Source organism: Rhineura floridana, chromosome 10, assembly GCF_030035675.1.
Source record: "Rhineura floridana isolate rRhiFlo1 chromosome 10, rRhiFlo1.hap2, whole genome shotgun sequence".
In the NCBI taxonomy this organism is placed as follows: domain Eukaryota; kingdom Metazoa; phylum Chordata; class Lepidosauria; order Squamata; family Rhineuridae; genus Rhineura; species Rhineura floridana.
Window position 1 is genome coordinate 54236675 of NC_084489.1, and position 12175 is coordinate 54248849.

Sequence of the window (12175 nt, forward strand, 5' to 3'; positions counted from 1 at the left end):
CTTAATATGCAGAGTAAAGGGGAAAACATTCAGATCCTGTTATTTGAGCAAACTTGATCTCCTGATCTGAAGCTGCTTGTAAAAGTTTTTTTCCCCTTCCCCCTTGGTGCATTGTTTCAGCTTCCTAATCACTGACCAGCTGTCTTGTTAGTGAATAGAGCTGTGGGCCCCTTGCCATGTTTCATGTGAGGTCTTGGCTGGGTGGCCAAGCAGGCAGCCTGCAGCCACTGTCAAAGCAATTCAAGAGGTATTGGCACAGCAGTGCCCCCATTAATTTCTGCTTGTCACATGCTGTCATGCAAGTTACACCAGAGAGGAAATGACCGTTGGGAAAAAAAAGTACGCTTGTGGCACTTGGTCCCCTCTAGACATTATCCCTGAGGTTAAACAAGTGGATACAATTAGCTGTTGTCCACAAACAGCTGTTAGGAAAGAGAAACCCAGATCTGGGCCCCATAGCCATGTGTCTTTCCTGTTAGTGAGGAGAGTCTGCTATCAACATCTGCCATATTTTAACCTTTGATGAAGGTGTTGAGGTTGACTGTTCAGAGCCACATCAATGACTGACAGAGCACTTCTCAGAAGTCCAATTAGTTCAGTGAAACTTACACCCAGGTAAATGTACATAAGATTACACCTTGTGAGCTGTAGCATTTGAATCAGTGGGTATGTCGATGTAGGTCACAGAATTTCAAGTGGTTTGGTTCAGGTTGCAAAGCCTATAAAACACACACTAATTCCATATTTCATTCCCCCAAATTTGCCTTTTTGCAGTATTTATTTATTTATTGAATTTATATCCCACCCTTCCCCCTGAAAGAGCCCAGGGCAGCAAGGAGCCTAGCGCCCAATAGTACTCAGTTAAGGACCTTGAATAAATGCAGAATTCTTGTGATTACATCTGCTTGTTTAAAATAAATGTTTATTATGCAGGAAGACTTCTGGAAATGATAGATACATAAGCGTTTCCTAAATTTCCTTTCAACAGGCTCACTAAAATCTTTTGGTGAATGGTCTGGTAGTCGTCTGGAAGAGTGAAAATAGTAGACTTGCCATATCATGCCTGGTGCCCACATTCACTTTTTAGATGGTAAAATTATCACACCATTACCTCATCATTTTAGAGTAGCAAATATAATTCCCTGGTAATAGCATCAAGGATAAAGCTTGAGAACTAGCTCCTTAACATGGCCTATCAACTGTCACAAGGACATTCCTAAGAATTTTTCACCAAATGAAACTGATAAACTAAAATCACCATGCTCGCAACGATTAATGTGGAAATTGGGGCTATGTGAGATATTGGTATGCAGAACAACTTGGGCATAGCTGTGACATGTTCTGAGGAATTGCCTCTTCCCACATGAAAAAGGCGGGGCCAAAGCCAAGGTGCAGGAAAAATAGAAATTGATTGTATTGTAAGCCCATTGGGCTTACAATACAATCAATTTCTATTTTTCCAGCATCTTGGCTTTGGCCCCTCCTTCTTTTTCCTGGTTTGGATGCTAGCCGCTTTTTGTTGTTGCTGTTTCCACCTGAGCCTGCTTGAACACTTCACTCAAACTCTGAGGCCTGTCTTGCTGACAAAACTTTGGTTGGTGGGGACTGGGAGCCTTGCTGGTCACTTAAAAGACTCAGGGCGTAGATTTATGATAGAAATTTGCATGTGCTGATTTTTTATGTGTAGATATAAATATAGGGCAACTTTCAGAGTGCAACCCCCCACCGCCACCAAACCCCCCCCCCAACAACCTGGCTCTTTCTGTCAGGGGTAATCTGATCTATGGGGGACCAACAGGATTTTCTCCATGCCAACCACAGTCCATTGGGAAGAACTGGATCTATTGTATGTATTAAAACTAAAACAAGTCTTGTCTAATGTCTGCCATGATTTCTCTCTTACACACCTCTCTTTCCTCACCCCATGGTGCGCTAGATCTCACCGGCACTGTGCTTTGCAACCTTCCCACCCACCCTCTGTAAGCAATGTTGTTGTTTAAAAAAATTAAATTAAAAGTAAGGAGGGGGTTGGAGATCCAGGCCCAGAACAGAAGGGTGCCCCTGGTGGGGACAAGAGAAAATGCCTTTTCTGTATAGAACAATCTGCCCAAAGAATTACAGGAATACCCCACTATACCGACCTTCACTTTACGGACGCTCGCGAGTACGGACATATTTACAGTAGTACCATTCCCCTGTTTACGTACTCTCATTTCCCAAGAACTGACACTTAACGGCATGACGCCACCGCCCGATCAGTTTCCAACTACAAACTTTTTCTTAAAATAAGGCCTACTGTGTTTATTTTAGTTATAAATGCGTTATTTACATCAGTTATGCCCGTATATGACGATTGTAGTGCAGTATATGCATCAATAAGTGAAAAAAGGTAGCGCTTCACTTTAAGTACATTTTCGGTTTACGTACTCGCTCTGGACCCATTGTGTACGTTAATGCGGGGTATTCCTGTACATCTCTCTCCCCCCCTCCCGCATTTCCCTTCTTTTAATTAAGCAGGCTTTGAAAACATTATTATTCTGATAGAGGCTTTTTTTTAGGTCAGGGTCTTGTTTGATCTGACCTGCTCCTTCTGCTACTGGTTTTTTTTAATTGTACTTTAAATTTCTTTGTTACACTTGTTTTTAAAAAAAATTGTAAGCCACTTTGAGTTAGCTTGTGCCTAGAAAGGTAGGATGTAAATTTTATTATAAATAAAGGTTTATTTATGTTAATGTATCAAACACATTTTTGCTTTAGGGCTATATTTTAGACATAGAGATGCACTAATTGCTTACTTGAATGGAGAATGTGATTGCCACAACAGTGCTTTGGGGCTTTTTGGAGGTATCATTTCATGCTGTTATGGTATAGGACTAAATGGCCCAGTACTCGTTCAAGACATTGATGAACAAAGGCATTGTATAACATTATTATATGACAACATGATGGTTTATACATGAGGTGCTCAGTGTGATTCCTGCAGGCGCACCTGTGCTCACATGCGCTCACTGGCACTGACAAGAGGACTTGAACCCATTGAAACAAAAAATGGATACCTGGAGGCTTTCCCCCCCCCTGCTCAGATCAGTTCCTCCTCACTCTCTAATCTCTGTACAAATTTAAACATGCTCCCTACTCCTCTGATTGGACAACCTCCTTTCCCATTTCAATGCTTGCCACAGGAGAGAAGACAGAGAACTCCGGTGGATGCACTTATGAGAAACAGAAAGGCAGATGGTGTGTGAGGTGGCAGTATGGAGGGAGGGACGCCTTCTTTGGGCACCATGCGTGCCATGGCTCAACAATATGGATCCAAGGCACATATCATCATGATACAAGGCATACCTTCCAGACCACCATCAAATTGACAATTGGTTTCTATGGATTTCACGCTTTAAAAAACCCTATCCAGTGCTTGCCAGAGCCACCATAGCACAAAAAATGAACTCAAGGTGCAGATTGTCAAAATGCTCAGGGAGACCTGGAGATGAGATATGAAATTGAGGAAGCATCCAAACTAGGAAATGTGGTAGTAATGGGTGACTTCAACTACCCGGACATAGACTGGCTGCATATGTGTTCCAGTCATGACACAGAAGCAAAGTTTCTAGATATTCTAAATGACTATTCCCTAGACCAGTTGGTCATGGAACCGACCAGAGGGACGGCAACCCTGGACTTAATCCTCAGTCGGGACCGGGACCTGGTGCAAGATGTAAGTGTTGTTGAACCGATTGGGAGCAGTGACCACAGTGCTATTAAATTAAACATACATGTAACTGGCCAATTGCCAAGAAAATCCAACACGGTCACATTTGACTTCAAAAGAGGAAACTTCACAAAAATGAGGGGATTGGTAAAAAGAAAGCTGAAAAACAAAGTCCAGAGGGTCACATCACTCGAAAATGCTTGGAAGTTGTTTAAAAACACTATATTAGAAGCTCAACTGGAGTGCATACCGCAGATCAGAAAAGGTACCGCCAGGGCCAAGAAGATGCCAGCATGGTTAACAAGCAAAGTCAAGGAAGCTCTTAGAGGCAAAAAGTCTTCCTTCAAAAAATGGAAGTCTTGTCCAAATGAAGAAAATAAAAAAGAACACAAACTCTGGCAAAAGAAATGCAAGAAGACAATAAGGGATGCTAAAAAAGAATTTGAGGAGCACATTGCTAAGAACATAAAAACCAACAACAAAAAATTCTATAAATACATTCAAAGCAGGAGACCATCTAGGGAGACAATTGGACCCTTGGATGATAAGGGAGTCAAAGGTGTACTAAAGAACGATAAGGAGATTGCAGAGAAGCTAAATGAATTCTTTGCATCTGTCTTCACAGTGGAAGATATAGGGCAGATCCCTGAACCTGAACTAACATTTGCAGGAAGGGATTCTGAGGAACTGAGACAAATAGTGGTAACGAGAGAGGAAGTTCTAAGCTTAATGGACAATATAAAAACTGACAAATCACCGGGCCCGGATGGCATCCACCCGAGAGTTCTCAAAGAACTCAAATGTGAAATTGCTGATCTGCTAACTAAAATATGTAACTTGTCCCTTGGGTCCTCCTCCGTGCCTGAGGACTGGAAAGTGGCAAATGTAACGCCAATCTTCAAAAAGGGATCCAGAGGGGATCCCGGAAATTACAGGCCAGTTAGCTTAACTTCTGTCCCTGGAAAACTGGTAGAAAGTATTATTAAAGCTAGATCAACTAAGCACATAGAAGAACAAGCCTTGCTGAAGCAGAGCCAGCATGGCTTCTGCAAGGGAAAGTCCTGTCTCAGTAACCTATTAGAATTCTTTGAGAGTGTCAACAAGCATATTGATAGAGGTGATCCAGTGGACATAGTGTACTTAGACTTTCAAAAAGCGTTTGACAAGGTACCTCACCAAAGGCTTCTGAGGAAGCTTAGCAGTCATGGAATAAGAGCAGAGGTCCTCTTGTGGATAAGAAATTGGTTAAGAAGCAGAAAGCAGAGAGTAGGAATAAACGGACAGTTCTCCCAATGGAGGGCTGTAGAAAGTGGAGTCCCTCAAGGATCGGTATTGGGACCTGTACTTTTCAACTTGTTCATTAATGACCTAGAATTAGGAGTGAGCAGTGAAGTGGCCAAGTTTGCTGACGACACTAAATTGTTCAGGGTTGTTAAAACAAAAAGGGATTGCGAAGAGCTCCAAAAAGACCTCTCCAAACTGAGTGAATGGGCGGAAAAATGGCAAATGCAATTCAATATAAACAAGTGTAAAATTATGCATATTGGAGCAAAAAATCTGAATTTCACATATACGCTCATGGGGTCTGAACTGGCGGTGACCGACCAGGAGAGAGACCTCGGGGTTGTAGTGGACAGCACGATGAAAATGTCGACCCAGTGTGCGGCAGCTGTGAAAAAGGCAAATTCCATGCTAGCGATAATTAGGAAAGGTATTGAAAATAAAACAGCCGATATCATAATGCCGTTGTATAAATCTATGGTGCGGCCGCATTTGGAATACTGTGTACAGTTCTGGTCGCCTCATCTCAAAAAGGATATTCTAGAGTTGGAAAAGGTTCAGAAGAGGGCAACCAGAATGATCAAGGGGATGGAGCGACTCCCTTACGAGGAAAGGTTGCAGCATTTGGGGCTTTTTAGTTTAGAGAAAAGGCGGGTCAGAGGAGACATGATAGAAGTGTATAAAATTATGCATGGCATTGAGAAAGTGGATAGAGAAAAGTTCTTCTCCCTCTCTCATAATACTAGAACTCGTGGACATTCAAAGAAGCTGAATGTTGGAAGATTCAGGACAGACAAAAGGAAGTCCTTCTTTACTCAGCGCATAGTTAAACTATGGAATTTGCTCCCACAAGATGCAGTAATGGCCACCAGCTTGGACGGCTTTAAAAGAAGATTAGACAAATTCATGGAGGACAGGGCTATCAATGGCTACTAGCCATGATGGCTGTGCTCTGCCACCCTAGTCAGAGGCAGCATGCTTCTGAAAACCAGTTGCCGGAAGCCTCAGGAGGGGAGAGTGTTCTTGCACTCGGGTCCTGCTTGCGGGCTTCCCCCAGGCACCTGGTTGGCCACTGTGAGAACAGGATGCTAGACTAGATGGGCCACTGGCCTGATCCAGCAGGCTCTTCTTATGTTCTTATGTTCTTATGATCCTCATGAGTATGACAAGGAATCCTTTGAAAACGACCATCAAATCACAGACCACATCTCAGTTCACAGAGGGATTAGTGGTAGCTATACAGTTTATACATGTGTGTAAGCATGCATGCGCATGTGTACCCCCAACTCACCCACCCACCCACCTGCAGATTCACTGGAGTTTCCTGGATGTATTAATACTTCTTTATATTTACATAAATATGTGAATGAATAGCACTGAGTGATGAGTGCTGAGCACTGAGTGAATGAACATCACTGAGTGCTATTTAAAAACATGAAGACAGAGCAGCCCTCCATGTACAAATTGGCAACGTATAAAGCAAGCCCTCAAGGTGCATGTGTTAATATGTCCCCTGCAAATCTGCAGGGTTGCTTTATATATGAATGACTGAATGCTAACGAAAGTGACAACAGGTTGATAGGACAAAATGTATAATGCCTCAATATATGATCTGGCACTGGGGTAGCCAACATGGTGCCTTCCACATGTTTTGAACTGCAATTCCTATCAGCCCCAGTCAGCATCAGTGGTCAGGGATGATGGGAGTTCTAGTCTAGAGGGTAGCACATTGGCTACTCCTAATTTAGCATGAAAGCCTTACATCTTTTGGTGTGCCCTGCTTTAATCCGTGTATTAGAGGGGCCAATCCAAACCTCTGGCTGGCAGTGGCAGGGCTTGATGGAGCAGTGTAGCCATCACTACCATATCCTGTCGCTTGCATCAGCCAGGATGGAAGGGACAGCAGAGAAAAAAAATCTTTTGCTGTAGGCTGGCATGGTGAAGAAGCCTGAATTGCCATCACACAATGATAGCAAGATCAGTGCACCCTAAATGCCCCATTTTGGGGGTTTCTGCCTTCAGTAACTTCCACCCACCAGCCATTTGGACAGATTCCTTGGAAGGACATCACCACCCTTCCAAACCTTCTCAAGCACAGCAGATTAGGGGTTTGGATTGCTCTCCCCTTTTGCTTCCCAGATTTTAATCAACAGAGAGGTAGTGGGAATGTTTAGCACCTTTGCTTACTTGAAGCAAAGATTCCAACCAAGAAGGAGGAGAAAATGAAGAACAGATAGAATGTTGTTTCTGACCAATTGCACTATCTATTCTTGCCAGGATAGCCAGAAGATTCTAATAAAAGATCATGCTGGGTCATTTAAATGGTTCAGCAAACGAGACCACTATCCATTGCCAAAAGGATTTCTTTGCATTCTGGCCTAACAGCATAACCTGATGTAATCGAACAGTTGCAAAACAAAATTACTGATTTGGGGGGGAATTCCTGTATATAATCACGGTTACCTTATCTCTTGCTGGTTACCTATATATAATTATCTCATAGAAATTAGAGCTGCAATATTTAATCAATTAAGGCTTTTAATCTACAAAAAAGGATGCCTCAATTAATCAGGCAGCAGATTAAGAAAAACTAATAGAAAAACTGCAGTTGATGAGCACCATCATAAAAAAGGCATTCATTCACCTAGAAGGGGGTCCTTCTTCCAATGCTATACTTTCTGTCGTACAGGCCTGTCATCTAAAAACTCAGTATGCTTCTTGCTTCAGAATTACTATTTTTATCCATAGTCAGAGTAGATCGATAGATTACTCAAAAAATTGTGCAATCCCATGCATATTTTTATTCAGAAGTCATTCCCACTTTCCGATGAGGCTTACTTCTCTAGGTAAGTGTTCATAGGATTGCACGGTTGAAATCATATGTGAATCAACTAATATTTCTTTAGTCAGCCATAATAGAAATTTATTAGATCTCATCTTAATGATAGTTGTCTGCATGCATCTTATAAAGCAGGCATTGGGAACTTGCAGCTCTCCAAATGTTCTTGGATTCCAACTCCCATCAACCCCAGCCAACATCGACAGTGGTCAGTGATTATGGTTGTAGTCCAACAATATCTGGGAGGCCATTGGTTCCTCATTCCTGTTACAAAATATTCCTTTGCAAATACCTCTTGTTTATTTGTTTATTTATTTGATTTATCTCCCGCCCTTGCTCCCAGCAGGAGCCCAGGGCTGCAAACAGAAGTGCTAAAAACACATCAAAACATCATAAAAACAGACCCTAAAATGCACCAAAACAAAACAACTTTAAAATATTTTTAAAAAAAGCTTTTAAAACTTCTTTTAAAAAGGGTTAAAAGACATATTGTTTTAAAATATATATATTAAAAAGCAATTCCAACACAGACGCAGACTGGGATAGGTCTCAACTTAAAAGGCTTGGTGAAAGAGGAAAGTCTTCAAAAGTTGCTGAGAAGATAACAGAGATGGCGCCTGCCTAATATTTAAGGGAAGGGAATTCCACAGGGTAGGTGCTGCCACACTAAAGGTCCGTTTCCTATGTTGTGTGGAATGGACCTCCTGATAAGATGGTATCTGCAGGAGCCCCTCACCTGCAGAGCACAGTGATAGACTGGGTATATAAGGGGTAAGACGGTCTTTCACGTATCCTGGTCCAAAGCTGTATACAGCTTTGTACACCAAAACTAGAACCTTGAACTTGGCCCGGTAGCAAATGGGCAGCCAGTGCAATTCTTTCAGTAGCAGGGTGACATGTTGGCGATACCCTACCTCAGCGAGTAGTCTCGCCACTGCATTCTGCACCAGCTGCAATTTCCGGACCAACCTCAAGGGCAGCCCCACATAGAGTGTATTACAGTAATCCAGCCTGGAGGTTACCAATGCATGGACAACAGTGGTCAGGCTATCCAGGTCCAGAAATGGCCACAGCTGTCTTACCTGCCGAAGCTAGGAAAAGGCACTCCTAGCCACTGAGGTCATCTGGGCCTCTAGCGACAAAGATGGATCCAGGAGCACCCCCAGACTACAAACCGGCTCCTTCAGAGGGAGTACAACCCCATCCAAAGCAGGCAACTGACCAATTATCTAAACTCGGGAACCACCAACCCACAGTGCGTCTGTCTTGCTAGGATTCAGACTCAGTTTAATGGCTCTCATCCAGCCCACCACCGAGTCCAGGCAGCGGTCCAGGGCTTGCACGGCCTCTCCCAATTCAGATGTTAAGGAGAAATAGAGCTGGGTATTGTCAGCATACTACTGACACCTCATCCCAATCTCCTGATGACCACTCCCAAGGGCTTCACATAGATGTTAAACAGCATGGGGGACAAGATGGTACCTTGCGGCACCCCTCAGCACAACTGCCAGGGGGCCAAAAGACCATCACCCAATGCTATTCTCTGAGAGCGACCCTGGAGATAGGATTGGAACCACTGTAAAACAGTGCCTCCAATACCCATCTCACCAAGTCAACCCAGAAGGATACCATGGTCAATGGTATCAAAAGCCGCTGAGAGATCAAGTAAGAATAACAGGGTTGCGCTCTCCCTGTCCTCCTCCCGATAAAGGTCATCCATCAGGGTGACCAAGGCCGATTCAGTCCCATAACCAGGCCTGAACCCAGACTGGGATGGGTCAAGATAATTTGTTTCATCCAAGAGTACCTGCAAGTGCTGCACCACAACCCTCTCAATCACTTTCCGTAAAAAGGGAGTATTTGCAACCAGTCGGTAGTTGTCACAAACCAATGGGTCCAGGGTGGGCTTTTTCAGGAGTGGTTGGATCACCGCTCTTTGTTATTCATAGTCAGAGGGGGCACAAGGTCTGAGGGTCAATCTGGCACCTTCGGGAAAAGCTGGGAAAGACTCCAGTTTGAAACCCTGGACAGCTGCTGCCAGTGTGCCTGTGAATACAGAAAGTAATCAAGTATATAGACTAATGGTTTGACTTGGTATAAATTAGTTTCCGAAAGTCTGCTTCCAGCAGGCTGAAAATTTTTAAACTTACAGCTGTGAGTGCTTTATGGATAGTGGAGTGGGGTACAAACAATATATTTCTTACTATTTACATTATTTTAACTGTCAAAAGTTAGTATGGTATTTTTGTTGTACAGTTTCTAACATCATAGCAGCTTGTATTTGTCAGCTTGAAAACAACAGGTTCAAGCCAACCTAAGTTGTCACTTGGGTCCTTTTGAAGCTAATATGAATAGTTAGCTTTACTAACTTAAATCCTGTTGATTTCAACAGGGCCTAAGTGCAACTAGCTTAGATTGGATCCGAGACAATATGAATGCATCTCTTCAAATTAACTCATTGTTGTAGTTGTTGTCTACATTAATATTCTAGCTCTTCATTGCCTGTAGAGGGCATATAGTTAGAGTGGGGCTGTGGGCACATGTCTGCTTAGCCTTGCCCTTGGAGCTGTGTGACTCCTCCAGCCCTTTCAGATGGTTATGGCAAAGTTCTGCATGGGGGACCCTTGTGTGTCTGTGGAGGTTCCCCATGCAAATGGGACCCCTGATCTTCCAGGATCCTCATTCATGTGGTAAACCTCCATGAATACACAAGGCTCACCACTGCAGTTTTGCTGTAAACTCACAGAGGGGTCAGAGGAATCACATGGCTCCAGGCGATGGAGCTAAATGTATGTCCTGCTTTACCTGTGTACCTCCTTCAGAGGTCTATATGTGTTTACTCAGAAGTAAGACTTCACTGACTTAACTGGGGCTTACTTCCTATTAAGCATAAACAGGACGGCACTGTATATTTAAGCTGTGGAAAAATTAGATACATTGTTTCTCCTGTTCTCATCAAAGCTCTTGATTGTTTACCCCTAGGACATGATGTTTCAACTCCTACGAGGTCTTGATTTTCTGCATTCACACAGAGTGGTCCACCGTGATCTGAAACCGCAAAACATTCTAGTAACCAGCAATGGGCAGATAAAATTAGCTGACTTTGGCCTCGCACGGATCTACAGTTTTCAAATGGCTCTTACGTCCGTGGTAAGTTTCAACATGTTCTCTTTCACTCTAATTCCAGGATTTGATTTTGCACAGATGTTGCTTCATCATTATTTTATTATATATAAATAAAGAAAAAGATAGCTGCTACCATTTGAGAAGTGTTACAGTTGACCTTTAATCTGAAGCACTTGCTGTTACTTGGGAGGGAGAGAAATTATTCCTACAAATTACTTCATCTGACAGCTCAGTCCTGTATGTGTTTATGTGGAAGTAAGTCAGTGTAATGTTTGGTGTGAAAAGAATTAAATCCTGATTGACATTTCAAGACTATATGCAAAAGTAGACTTTCCTACATATTATGCTTTTGAGTTTTTTCCTACTTTATTAAACTAGTTTAATGTGTAGTACATATAAATGCACATTGCACTAGAGTTGTGATGTAGTTGCATTTGTCCTTCCGTGCTGAATCACATCTTCACAGAAGGAGGCCTGCAAATTTCTTAAAAGATAATACAACTGTTACTGCTTTGCTTAGCGAACAAAGTATGCAGAGTCTGCACAGGAGGGAGAAAAAGAAAATATGGCACCATGGGCTTCTTTACATGACTACTTATACCCGACTTATACTCTAAGTCAGCCTTTCCCAACTAGTGGGCCACCAGATGTTGTTGGACCACAGTTCCCATCTTTCCTGACTATTGGCAATGCTGGCTGAGGCTGATGGGAGTTGTGGTCCAGCAACACCTGGTGGCCCACTAGTTGGGAAAGGCTGCCCTAGGTCATCTAGTCCAGCCTCCTTCCCTAAATCATTAGCATTTTCTAGGAAATGTTTCCCTTGCAGATGCCTGTCTAAACTGTCCTTAAATATTCCAGAAGAGATTTTACAGTACTGAACTAACCTAAGTGATCAGTGACTTCTTCCTAATGTTTAACCTAAACTCCTCTCTCTAGAAGTCATTGCTTCTGCTCTTAACCTTGATGAAGAGAGTAAACTATTTGTGAGTCATTTAGCATACATTCCTATACAGGATTGAGTACCTCATGTACTAGTGACTGTGCACACAATGAAGTTATAGAAAGTCCTTTGTCAGGGCTATCATTATGATCAGTTGACATGTGAACTCTGTGTCATTTCCTACAGTTAGGCAGTAGCTTACAGCCAGATAAACTCAAAGAATTATTTCTTGAAGTATCAGTTCATTCCCAAGATACATCCTCATTCTCTGACCACAAAG

General features: G+C 42.7%; 1 protein-coding gene across 5 annotated transcripts in view; it reads left to right on the forward strand.

Annotated features, from left to right (window-relative positions):
* CDK6 (cyclin dependent kinase 6) overlaps positions 1 to 12175 on the forward strand; it is a 143290-nt gene that overhangs the window by 63660 nt on the left and 67455 nt on the right. For all 5 annotated transcript variants that reach the window (XM_061585901.1, XM_061585899.1, XM_061585900.1 and 2 more), the window contains one exon: positions 10812 to 10979. In XM_061585901.1, the coding sequence (XP_061441885.1) occupies positions 10812 to 10979 (168 nt within the window). The remainder of the gene's footprint in view (positions 1 to 10811; positions 10980 to 12175) is intronic.